A 12,796-nucleotide genomic window follows, 5' to 3' on the forward strand; every position below is an offset into this window, starting at 1 on the left:
GCGCGACCCAGCGTATGCCTACGTATGGGTTTGTAGTCCCATGGGATGCTCGGTTATACGCCAACACGCTCTTGCATTCATGTCTTGTTCTATTGACACCCAATCATAAGGACAACCTCTCTCCCTTTCACTCTTACTGACATACATACATACATACATACATACATACATATATACATATATACTTTTATTTATGTATGTAAATATGTATGTATGTATGTATGTATGTATGTATGTATGTATGTATGTATGTATGTACATATGTATGTATGTACGTATGTTTGTATGTATGCATGCATGCATGTATGTACATTACACGTACACTGGTGCATGGCGCCAGTCCGCTTGACAGGACAGTTATCCAGCGCACGTAAGTGTCGGCCAGCGCTGATCGGTGTCCTTCACCCACTGCCCAAGAAGGAGTCACGTAGGTGAGCGGCGAGCCCAAGGCGGGTCTGCTGGAACCTCTGGGCCGCGCCAAAGGAGCCCCATTGACACCCATCGTCATCGCCCACCGGGGTCGCCCTTTCCACTTTCGTAAATCATCAAATTGCCCTGCCAGGCCTAATGCATTGGGGGCTGATAATGATTAATGGGGAAGGGGGTTTCTGTCTCGTATATCAAGCTTGTTCGTGACGATCAGTGATCAAGGAAAGTTCGAGAGCGTGTTGTTAAGGCGTAAATGGACGTTCGTTTGTCGAGGAAGGCCTGCCTTTAGTGAGGCCCTTTGGGGAAAAAGAAAATGTATCGCTCAAACATGACTGCACCTAGGTAATCTCTTTGCAAGCCGGAATATCCACATTTTTTTCTCTCCTCCCCGACCACAATACCGGGTTGGGTACCATCTTGCCTTGCAGTCAGTCGTCTGCATGAGTCGTTTTCAAAAGTCGTTGGTTGATATTTCGCCACCAGACGATGGCGACGTCGTGGTGCGTGCGTGCGTGCGTGCGTGCGTGCGTGCGAGGGGTGGCCGCCGATGCCACCCTGCCGCCGCCCCGCATCCGCCGTGGAAAAAGGCGTCCCCCTTGATCTATGAAGCCGGCGTTACCGCTGGATTCACATTCCCTACAGTTAGTTAGTGCTGTTCTCCATGGTTTGACTCATTCACAGAGATGCTCGAGCTGAGATGGCAGTTCTTTTTTTTTTTTTTTTTTTTTTTTTTTTACTCCACTGAATATCTAAAAAAAAAAATCGTCTAACGCTATCTAGAATAGATTTAAGATCTTGTTACTGAATGATAAAGGACGATCCCTGTTATACCCATTTCCTGGCTCCTCGTTTCTCTCTGCCTGTGGCTCTTCTATACCCAGCCCAACACAGCCAAGTTCAGCCTAACACAGCCTAACCCAACCCAACCCAGCCCAACCCAACCCAACCCAGCCCAACCCAACCCAACCTAACCCAACCTAATCCAACACAGCCTAACCCAACCCAACACAGCCTAACCCAACCCAACACAACCCAACCCAGCCCAACACAACCCAACCCAACACAACCCAACCCAACCCAGCCCAACCCAACACAACACAACACAACCTAACCCAACCCAACCCAACCCAACCTAATCCAACACAGCTTAACCCAACCCAACCCAACCCAACCCAATCCCATTCAACCCAATCCAACCTAACTAACCCAAATTAACCTAATCTAACCCAACCCAAGCCAACCCCAACATACCCCAAGCCATCTCGATTCACGTTAATCCCACCCAACCCAACCCAGCCCTCCTAGAACCAAACCAGCCCACCTCGACCCAGTTTAACCCACCATCCTTCCCATAACGCTGTAGGATGCTTAAGAAATTTCGGGACGGGTGGGGGGGGGGCTAGTCAGAAATCATCACTCAAGTATCTGTATCCTTGTTTTTCGTGCCCTTAGGTCAAACTATATTTGAGTCTTCGGGAGCGCCTAAGAGTCTATAGTTCACACACACACACACACACACACACACACACACACACACACACACACACACACACACACACACACACACACACACACACACACACACACACACACACACACACACACACACACACACACACACACATATATATATATATATATATATATATATATACATATATATATACTGTATATATATACATATTTATATATATATGTATATACACATATACGTATATATATATATATGTATATATACATATATATATATATATATACATATATATACATATATATACATATATATATGTATATATATATGTATAAATATGTATATATATATATATACATATGTATATATATACATATATATACATATATATATATGTATATATACACATATATATATATGTATATATATACATATATATAATATATATATATATATGTATATATATATATATATACATATATAGAATATATGTATGTATATATATGCATATATATATATATATATATATATATATATATATATATATATATATATACATATGGTATATACACGTATATATACATTATATGCTATGAGGCGTGGTCAGAGTGTCCAAATTAAGGAAAGGGTAGATCCTTTATGGGGTGTCCCGAGTTTGATTCCTGAAGGCGTCTAGGAGTCTATAGTCTGTCCTTGAGACAACGAGGAGGAGTCTACCAAATCGAGGCCAGGGTGGAGCAGCATGGCTGGGAATGCCTGGGCGAATAAGGTAGCCCCTAATGTAACCATGCCTACCCAGTGGTATCTTGGGGTGAGAAGCCAAAGGAAGGTGATTCGAATCCCGCAAGAGAGTCAGGGCGTGACGTCAGTAAGGACACGTTACGGTCTTAAACCCCCCGAGCTGTGATAAAGGTTATCATGACTAGTCACCTCGTAGGGCGCGTAACGGCTGTTTAGGACAACACGAAGGCTGGAAGTCTTGTAGGATCGAATGAGAGAGTTTTGGGGGGGGGGTCAGGGATGGGAGGGGAGGGGAGGGTTAGGGGGTGGGAGGTCATGGTTGAAGGAGGCCCGGGGGGATGGGGGAGGGGGGAGGGGGGAAGTGGTGCTAGGCTATCGCGACTGGACCCACGCCCTGTGAGGTGAAAAACTAAAGAGGGCACATTGGCACCAAAGTTCTTACACCATTACTGCCACCATTGGAACACCATCATCCTCCAGATGGTTTCTCTTTTCTTCTCTCTCCTCCTCCTCCTCCTCCTCCTCTTCTTCTTCTTCCTCCTCCTTCTCCTCCTCCTCCTCCTGACTTCCCTCTTATTTCCGGTTCCGACGTCCTTCAGAAGTCTCCTTGCCTCTCTCCCCCGCCTCCCCTTCCCCTTCTTCTCTCCCTCTGCCATTCGTTTTCTATCTCTTTCCTTTTTCCCTCCCTTTGGACCTCTCTCCCCCTCTCTCCTTTTTTTCCTCTGCTCTCTGCCCTCTCCTGTTTGCTCTCTCTCTCTCTCTCTCTCTCTCTCTCTCTCTCTCTCTCTCTCTCTCTCTCTCTCTCTCTCTCTCTCTCTCTCTCTCTCTCTCTCTCTCTCTCTCTCTCTCTCTCTCTCTCTCTCTCTCTCTCTCTCTCTCTCTGTCCTTTGCTCTTTCTTTTCCCTCTCCATCCCTTCTTCCTTCCTCTATCTTCATCTCCTTCTCTCTCTACTTCTCTTTCCTTTACTCTATTCTCTCCCCCTCCATACTTTCCTCCCTCCCCTCCTTTCTCTTCCCTCCCTCCACTCCACCCCCTTCCTTCCTTCCTTCCCTCCCGATACCCGATGGTGCCCCGCCATTTCTGCCCTTGAAGAACGAGAATTGGAAAACTCCACCCAGTTCCCACCCTTCCACCCCTTCCCTTCCCCCTCCACCCCTCCCTTTCCCTTCTCCCTCCACCCACCCCCTTTCCCATCCGTCCCTCCGCCTCCACCACCTCACCCAGTGTTATTCCACTTCCAATTACCTAAGTAATTAATTTGTCCTGCGGGGTGAGTAGTTCATTTGTTTATACACAGACCTTATTATCACACATGCTCCATTTAGCAGATATACGCTGTAGCTTGTGACCATGAAATAATCAGATGCAATGATTACACTGCACAATCTTGTTACCATTTCTCTTCCGTGTTTCCTAACGGTAGTCAGACTACATATCTATAGTAAAAAAAAAAAGATAGTTCCTACGCATTTTGGTTGCTACATGTTTATAACGGAGGATTGTATTACGATTTACTGAGTTGAACGTAAACTAGCCCACATAGAAATGATTAATCGTAGTTCCGGAAATTATTGTATATAAAGAATTGTAGACTTTTTCCTCTTGAGAAACCACAAAAAAGTATAAAAATCAAATTCTAAAACGAAATTGGTGTCCATTTCGACCTTGACAATGTAAAGTATCTGACTGTGACGTCATGTCGTCATCGTCGGAAGAAGAACCTACTTGGACTCCGGAGCTGAAGATAGTTGAGAAGAATGTCGACATTTTTGTAATATAAGAGAGTTTTGTTAGCAATGACTTGCGCTACTGTCTTTGGGGACAGTATAGATCCGAAAAGTTGGAATCAAATAAATGTTAAATGAAAGATTTAAGGAAAGTAGCAAGTTGTACTGTTAAAAAGATATGATATAATAACTATGCATAGGAAATTGTTCAGAATAATAAAACTACAATGACAACGTCTCTAGTTGTTGTTTCATTGTGTCATTTTTTTTATTTTCTTTTAGTACTTTGTTGTAGCTCAGATATAATATCTCTCTCTCTCTCTCTCTCTCTCTCTCTCTCTCTCTCTCTCTCTCTCTCTCTCTCTCTCTCTCTGTCTGTCTGTCTGTCTCTCTCTCTCTCTCTCTCTCTCTCTCTCTCTCTCTCTCTCTCTCTCTCTCTCTCTCTCTCTCTCTCTCTCTCTCGTACACACACATACACATACACACACAGACACACACACACACAGAAACACACACACACACAAACAAACAAGCAAACAAACACATGTACAATTGCCTCCACCTATAACTACGACAGTGACTAACGTCTTCTGAGATGTTACAAGCACCGTGTATCTTTGGTCGTAGATTTACGAGTTGTAAGAGTCTTTTGCGACCTCGTAAACATCGTCATATCGTAAAGGATTATGCTTACATTTTCTCGAAAGGCACCAGCCACTGTAGTACGTATAAGTGAAACCAACTGTGCTTGTACTGATATGCATACAAAATATGCATCACATTTATATATACACATAATTGTATTTATACATATATATATATATATATATAGATATATATATATATATATATATATATATGACATAAGCTGAGTAGGAAACACAAGAGTCTTAGTCTTGAGTTTATTCCTCACACACACACACACACACACACACACACACACACACACACACACACACACACACACACACACACACACACACACACACACACACACACACACACACACACACACACACACACACACACACACACACACACACACACACACATACCTGCGAAACTAGTCAGGAATAAACTCAAGACTAAGACTCCTGTGTTTCCTACTCCGCTTACGTCAACCTGTCAGAATGTCTCAACAATATATATATACCTATATATATATATATATATACACACATACATATACATACATATATATATATATATATATACGCGTGCATGCATACGTACTAACATGCATAAAACCATACCTATGTACACATTTCCATACATACATACAAACACGCATACATGATTATATAAGTACCTAAAAAGGCACACTCATAGAAATTATGATTTGCATGTGTACATGTATTTAGCTGCGCGCGTTTACAAAGCACAGCGAAACACAGGAATATGTCATCAATATGACATAACAGCACCGTCACTGACATACACAAGGACATGGCACATGTCATGCTTCAGCTGTATTAACTCAAATGTCACTCGCTCCCCCTCCCCCTCCTCCCCCTCCCTCCGTTACGTCACTTGATTATCTGGCTTTTGAAAGGAACGTTTCGGATACACCAAGACAACATCGACAGGCGTCGTTGGTTTAAGTTGGTGACACACTAGGCATTTCTCCCTAGCATGCTACTTGTTTTTGCTAGTCCGTTTGTGTAGAAACGACTTCGGTTGCAATATTCTAGACTTCCGTAAGAACACCTCGAAAATGTGTCTAACATTCGTATTCTAGGTTTTAGCGTCTCTTAGTTCGTCATTCAGCTTCTCGCCATATGACGCAAGTGATTTGACATTTGGAAAATCGAAAAAAAAAATCGTAACCGAAGTCGTTTCTACCCAAACGAAGTAGCAAAAAAGCAAGTAGCACGCTAGCGTAATGTCCCACCACCTTTACTATGTAAACAGAAGAACGAGTGGATTCACTTGTAAGTACTACAGTTGCAAGGAATGAGAAGAAATCGTCATCACCAAAAATAATCCAATTTTAATCCCTTCAAGTTGGTGACACAATCCGTTCAAACTAAATAGAAGCCATTATTGGGTTTAAATCTACGTCATTCTATAAAATTAAGACTCGAATGCATATACATTGAATAAAATTCTTTGACATAAAGGACTAGATCTTTTTGTAGGTTTAGATTCAAATCAGTTCATCATCCTTTTGTTTCTTGATCCTCTTGTCCGAGTTCCTTATTTCAGCCCTAGAGGGCGACGTGACGTCATAAAAGTGGAAATAAATCGAACGTTTCGTTCCCTGGACGTCATAGCCCGGTCAACAGAGGTCAAAGATGATGAAGTGTCGGACACGGGAGACGAGCACACGCTCGCGCGCGCACACACACACACACACACACACACACACACACACACACACACACACACACACACACACACACACACACACACACACACACACACACACACACACACACACACACTCACGTATATTGATGAGTAGCATCTCGTATTTCGATAGATTTCTATTTTTGGTCTTTTTTATGTTATATGTCTATTTTTTATTTCTTAATTGTTCGCTTATTCATTTATTTATTATTAATTTGTTTGTTCATTCATTGATTTGTTTATATGTTCATTTATCTATTTACTTGTTTATTTATTTATTTTATTTATCTATTATTAATTTAGTTATTTATTTTTTATCTATTTATTCATATGTTTACGTATCTATTAATATATATATATATATATATATATATATATATATATATATATATATATTCAATTACTTATTTATCTTTATCAATTTGTCTATCTATTTTCTATTTACTTATTAATTTATTCATTTACTCATTTATATATTAATTCATGCATTTTCTTAATGATTTTAATTTATCAATATATTAGTTTATCTATTTTGATCAATTTATTTACTTATCTATTTATCTATTTGTCTACATATTTTGTATATCTATGGATATTGTATATTTTTTCCAATATTGACGTGAAGTAGGGCGATTCAGCCCGCCAGCTTTTCCCACTCTCTCCTTCTCATTTGCTCCATGTGACCACTTTACACACAGCAGTTGGCTCCCATGATGAATCCCTAGCCCGAGGTACAAAGTACAATACTGCCAACTAGCTACCAAAGCTATCTTTTGTTCAAAACAATATGCTACAAGTAATTATAGTATTTGAAAAATTACATTGTGCTTATTAAAGTATAATACATAATTCATGACAACGTATAACAAATAAGAAATTATTTATGAGGAGATGCATCAGTCATTATGACCTGGTCGGTCTCCCACGCAGGTGTACCAACTCTTCCGAGACGTCAGTCGTCGTAATTTAACTTGCAGTTAACGAATCCCTGAGTAAAGATATTCATTTTAGTTATTGTACATGCTCTTCCATTACGTTCTTAAAGAAAAAAAATAATATCATAGATTAAATCTATATGATTTATTAGGGTGCTTTTGCGTGAATGTTGTAGTTTTATGCTTGACACAATAAACATTTGTGTCACATATGTTCCAGGGGCCCATCTGTTATTTATAAGAAATTTGTGCGCACTCTGGCGCGACGAGGTAAACACATGACATTAAATCCTGCGTATAAGCGATTTCTTCTTATTGTTTTTCATTAAATTAGATTTCGATTCTATACAATTTGCGTAAATGAATGTTTATTTATTATTCTAAACATATATATTTGATTGCAGATCAGAAGTTGTGGTAATTTATTGTAAGAAAATAGAAATTATTTTCTCATGCAAGGACGATGTCGGTGATAACAGAAATGGACCATGCAACACGTACATGCACGTAAACACGCACACACTTGAACATCACGCATGCACAAATGCACATACATAAACATGGATACACACGCATACGCTTACACATATGCACATATAATTACATACTCACATCTGCAGGTGTCTTTACATATAGAAACACACACACACACACACACACACACACACACACACACACACACACACACACAAATGTTTGTAACCACAAATACACAATATATATACTTTTTATTAGCACATAAACGAGAGAGAGAGAAAGAGAAAGAGAGAGGAGCAAATTACTTAGGCTTTGACTAACCACCACCTCCTTCTGTTCCCTTAGGAACTCCGTGAGGCCTTCGAGGATGAGGGCTCTAAGACGAAGAAGGGGCGACTTCTCCTAACCATGGCCGTGCCAGCGGGACAGAACTACATCGACAGCGGCTACGATGTGCCCATACTGAACGCGTAAGTATACCACACAAGGTTTATCCCCAACACTTTGTCCACATACTCGAGCTGATTACGAAGATTTCAGTCCTTTCACAAACGCGGCTATTACATACGCTCAACACGACACATGCACTTCCGAGACCACAGGTCATCTTACCAAAGCGGATGAAGGCACCAAGGTGAAGTACAAAGGCTGTATTGCTCTTCTTCCACAAAGGATAGACCGGGTCTGTAGTCGACCATCAAGGCTAAAATCGCCCTTTCCTAAGACAGAATAAATCTTATTCAATTTGTCACCGAGCTAGAACGATTAATCAGGGTAGGTTGAACTTCCCTTGGAGTCTGGATCATTCTTTTAATTATCCTTTCTTCCACAGGTATCTGGACTTCTTCAACATTCTGAACTACGACTACCACAGCTCCTACGAGCCATCCGTGAACCATCACGCCTCACTCCTGGCAGCCCCAGGAACTTCTGAGTACGAATGGAACGCGCAGCTCAACGTGGTGAGTAGAGGAACCAATAATACTGATCCTTTTTACACTCTTAAGATAGTTCTCATTGTATCCATCAAAATGGCATACTAAGCTTGTGATTGCGGGGTCTTCAGGAGCATGGGGCCGTTGGCCATGGACGGGGGAGATGGGGGAAGGAGAGGGGCAGACTTTTTTTTTTTCTTTTTGTGAAATGTCACTCTCACGGGCTTTAAGTCCGTGATATGGGGGCAGAAGAGGAGAGAAAAATGATAGTAGTGGATATAGGGCGCCTTGAAAAATAAGGAGAGAGGACGGGGAAATCTGGATTAGTACAATAGGTTGATGACCTGAAGAATGATGATGATGATGAGGAGGAGGAGTAGGAGGAGGAGGAGGAGGAGGAGGAGGAGGACCTGGAGGCTCTCTGTGGGTAGGAGACGGAAGGTTTCGTGGAGGAGAACCGGGAGGTGAAAAGGGGCAGCTGGAAAAGAGCAGCTGGAAAAGAGCAGCTGGAAGAGAGCAGTTTTAGGACCAATTACAGAAACTTCTTGACAAGAACAAGGGGAAGCACTAAAGAATATTTGCGCATCAACAGGAAAAGACATACACAAAGAGACCACACTCACAGATAAACAATAACGATTGTGTTATTCAGATGATAATAATAGAAAATAGATAACAAGAAACCTCAATGTTATAGCTCGTCCCCTAAGCCGCCACTACCACCTCACCACCACACTCTCACGCCTCCCACACACAAACACACCTTAAATCCCCTTTCCATCCACCACCACACACTTACCACACCACCACCACCACACACATTTACCACACAACCACCACTACCACCACCGCCTCCACCACCCTAACCAGCATCTGTAATACCACCCGACCATGACACAAAAAAAATACTTCATATATAATCATACAGATGTTTACAGACTGGTTAGTACTGGTAGTGCACGGGCACAACCATAATATATTCGGGGTGGAGGATCTATGGCAGGAGAACATTGGTTTCGTTTGTAACTTCGGTGTCATAACCTTCTAACACTGAAGGCTAACCATCATCAACAACAACAACAATAACTAGCCACAACCATAAATACAACAACCACAACAACCATAACCATGAACAACACCAATACCCCCAACCACAACAACTACAGTAACTACACAATCACAACATAAACATCCCCCAACCAGCCCCCCACCTCACCCTTACACGGCTCTTTCTTCCTCAGGACTGGACCATCAACTATTATCTGTCGAAGGGCGCCGAACGAGACAAGTTGGTGATGGGCATTCCGACTTACGGCCGCTCCTACACGCTCATCGACGGCGCCTTCCATGAATTCGGCTCCTCGACGGACGGGCCCGGCGAGCAAGGCAAATACACCAAAGAAAACGGTTTCATGGCCTTCTACGAGGTGGGTGGCCAACTGTCTCAAAGGAAATGCATACAAACATGACCACGTTTATACTGTATATATCCAAAATATAACTCGCATGTAATCATGTGTTTATGTATGTGTGTATGCATGTGCGTATGTGTAAATGAGGGCGAGAGGGGCTGTGCGAGAAAGCTAGTAGATGGCTTTTTAGTTGAAACGTAGGAATCTAGTACACTAGCTTTCTCGTACAACTCCTCCCACCCTCATTCACACATTTGTCATGATTTCAACAAATATGTACGTATATGCATATATATGTATATATGCATACATATATATATATATATATATATATATATATATATGTGTGTGTGTGTGTGTGTGTGTGTGTGTGTGTGTGTGTGTGTGTGTGTGTGTGTGTGTGTGTGTGTGTGTGTGTGTGTTTGTATATGTATATGTATATATGTATATGTATACATGTATATGTATATGTATATGTATATGTACTAGTATGTGTATTGGTATGTATATATATATATATATATATATATGTGTGTGTGTGTGTGTGTGTGTGTGTGTGTGTGTGTGTGTGTGTGTGTGTGTGTGTGTGTGTGTAAATGTATATGTGTGTGTGTGTGTGTATTTGTATATGTATATGTATATATGTATATGTATACATGTATATGTATATGTATATGTACTAGTATATGTATAGGTATGTAAATATATATATACATGTATATGTATATGTATATGTATATGTACTAGTATATGTATAGGTATGTAAATATATATATATATATATATATATATATATATATATTATATATGTGTGTGTGTGTGTGTGTGTGTGTGTGTGTGTGTGTGTGTGTGTGTGTGTGTGTGTGTGTGTGTGTGTGTGTGTATATGTATGTATGTGTGTGTGTGTGAATGTGTGTGTGTGTGTGTGTGTGTGTGTGTGTGTGTGTGTGTGTGTGTGTGTGTGTGTGTGTGTGTGTGTGTGTGTGTGTGTGTGTGTGTGTAAATGTATATGTGTATATGTATATGCATAATATTACTATACCTGCTGCGAGGCTCTTTTATTTCACTTGAGGCAAACTACTCACGAAGGAGCCTTGTTATTCTTTTGCGGTCGCCTTTGCAGGTGTGCGAGAACGTGGCCTCCAATGACTGGAAAGTCCGGAAGCCGTACCCAAGGCGGATCGGACCCTACGCCTACCAGGGTAACCAGTGGGTGGGCTACGACGACGAGGGAATCGTGGAAGTAAAGGTAAACTGTCGTTGAGGAGCATTTGACTGTTTTCATTGTTGTGGTTTGTTTCCCGTTTTCTATCGAGATTCAAAACATCCTTCATCATATTGTCGCAGATTATATTACATCGTTTATTGTCTTAAGTACTTGATCATAGAGCCTCTCAAGAAGAAATGGACAGTGGATGAAAATGACGAACTTTGAGAAGCGATTTATGATTATTGTACTTGTCATCAATGGGATCGAATTTCTTGCTTTTAGCATTCGAATTTAAATTATTATTAATTTGGTGGATTTTTTCTTTTCATCCTTCTGGAGCATTTATTTTTTTTTTTTTTTTTATGTAAAAATAAGTCGTTACTTTCATAATTTTGATAGCCTGATTTTTTTTTTTTTTTGTCATTTGATTTTTTTTTTTTTTAAGATTTTAGTCTCTTTATACATTCAATACTAGTGCAAACTTTTGGTTTCTTTGTAAACTCTGAAGTAAGATGTAATGATATGTATGTGGTAGCGTACGTTTAATACACTTGGAAACTACTAAATATCACGAACATTTTATTTACAAATATTGATGCCTAACTTTTGTCGTGTTTTGTTATAAACTCATCATTTGTTTGATTATGTTGGCCTTACCTCCACCACTAGAAATTTGTACAATTGAAAATTGTTTGAATTTCATCGGTTCATGATCTTGCATCGAAACAAAGCATCAAATCAAATTTACACAAAAGACAAGCTTCGTAAAGAAATGACCAGATATGATTTTATATCCTTTTCAAAAAATACACGAAAATACTGTACAGGTATATGACAGTATAAAAGAACTTTTGTATGACTTCAACCACGTCTCCTTCAGGCCGAATATGTGCGGGACAACGGCCTTGGCGGCATCATGTTCTGGAGTGTCGACAGTGACGACTTCCGTGGCATCTGCAATGGGGAGAAATATCCACTCATCGAAGCGGGCAAGAGGGCCCTCTACGAGTCATCCGAGAACGAGGCCAAGGCCATTCGCGGGAGCACCCCTGCCCAGGCCACAGACACCACCAGGTAATGACAAAGAGGATGCCAGACATCCATCCTGC

The 12,796-nt window shown here is 40.8% G+C and overlaps 1 protein-coding gene across 10 annotated transcripts in view; it reads left to right on the top strand.

Annotated features, from left to right (window-relative positions):
- The window catches only part of Cht6 (Chitinase 6), a 114,617-nt gene that overhangs the window by 84,703 nt on the left and 17,118 nt on the right, over nt 1-12,796 (top strand). For all 10 annotated transcript variants that reach the window (XM_076180251.1, XM_076180155.1, XM_076180569.1 and 7 more), the window contains exons 5-9: nt 8,476-8,600; nt 8,963-9,092; nt 10,307-10,492; nt 11,601-11,726; nt 12,568-12,761. In XM_076180251.1, coding sequence (XP_076036366.1) covers nt 8,476-8,600; nt 8,963-9,092; nt 10,307-10,492; nt 11,601-11,726; nt 12,568-12,761 — 761 coding nt within the window. The remainder of the gene's footprint in view (nt 1-8,475; nt 8,601-8,962; nt 9,093-10,306; nt 10,493-11,600; nt 11,727-12,567; nt 12,762-12,796) is intronic.

Source organism: Oratosquilla oratoria, chromosome 1, assembly GCF_046742065.1.
Source record: "Oratosquilla oratoria isolate Oo_2021 chromosome 1, ASM4674206v1, whole genome shotgun sequence".
Classification (NCBI taxonomy): Eukaryota; Metazoa; Arthropoda; class Malacostraca; order Stomatopoda; family Squillidae; genus Oratosquilla; species Oratosquilla oratoria.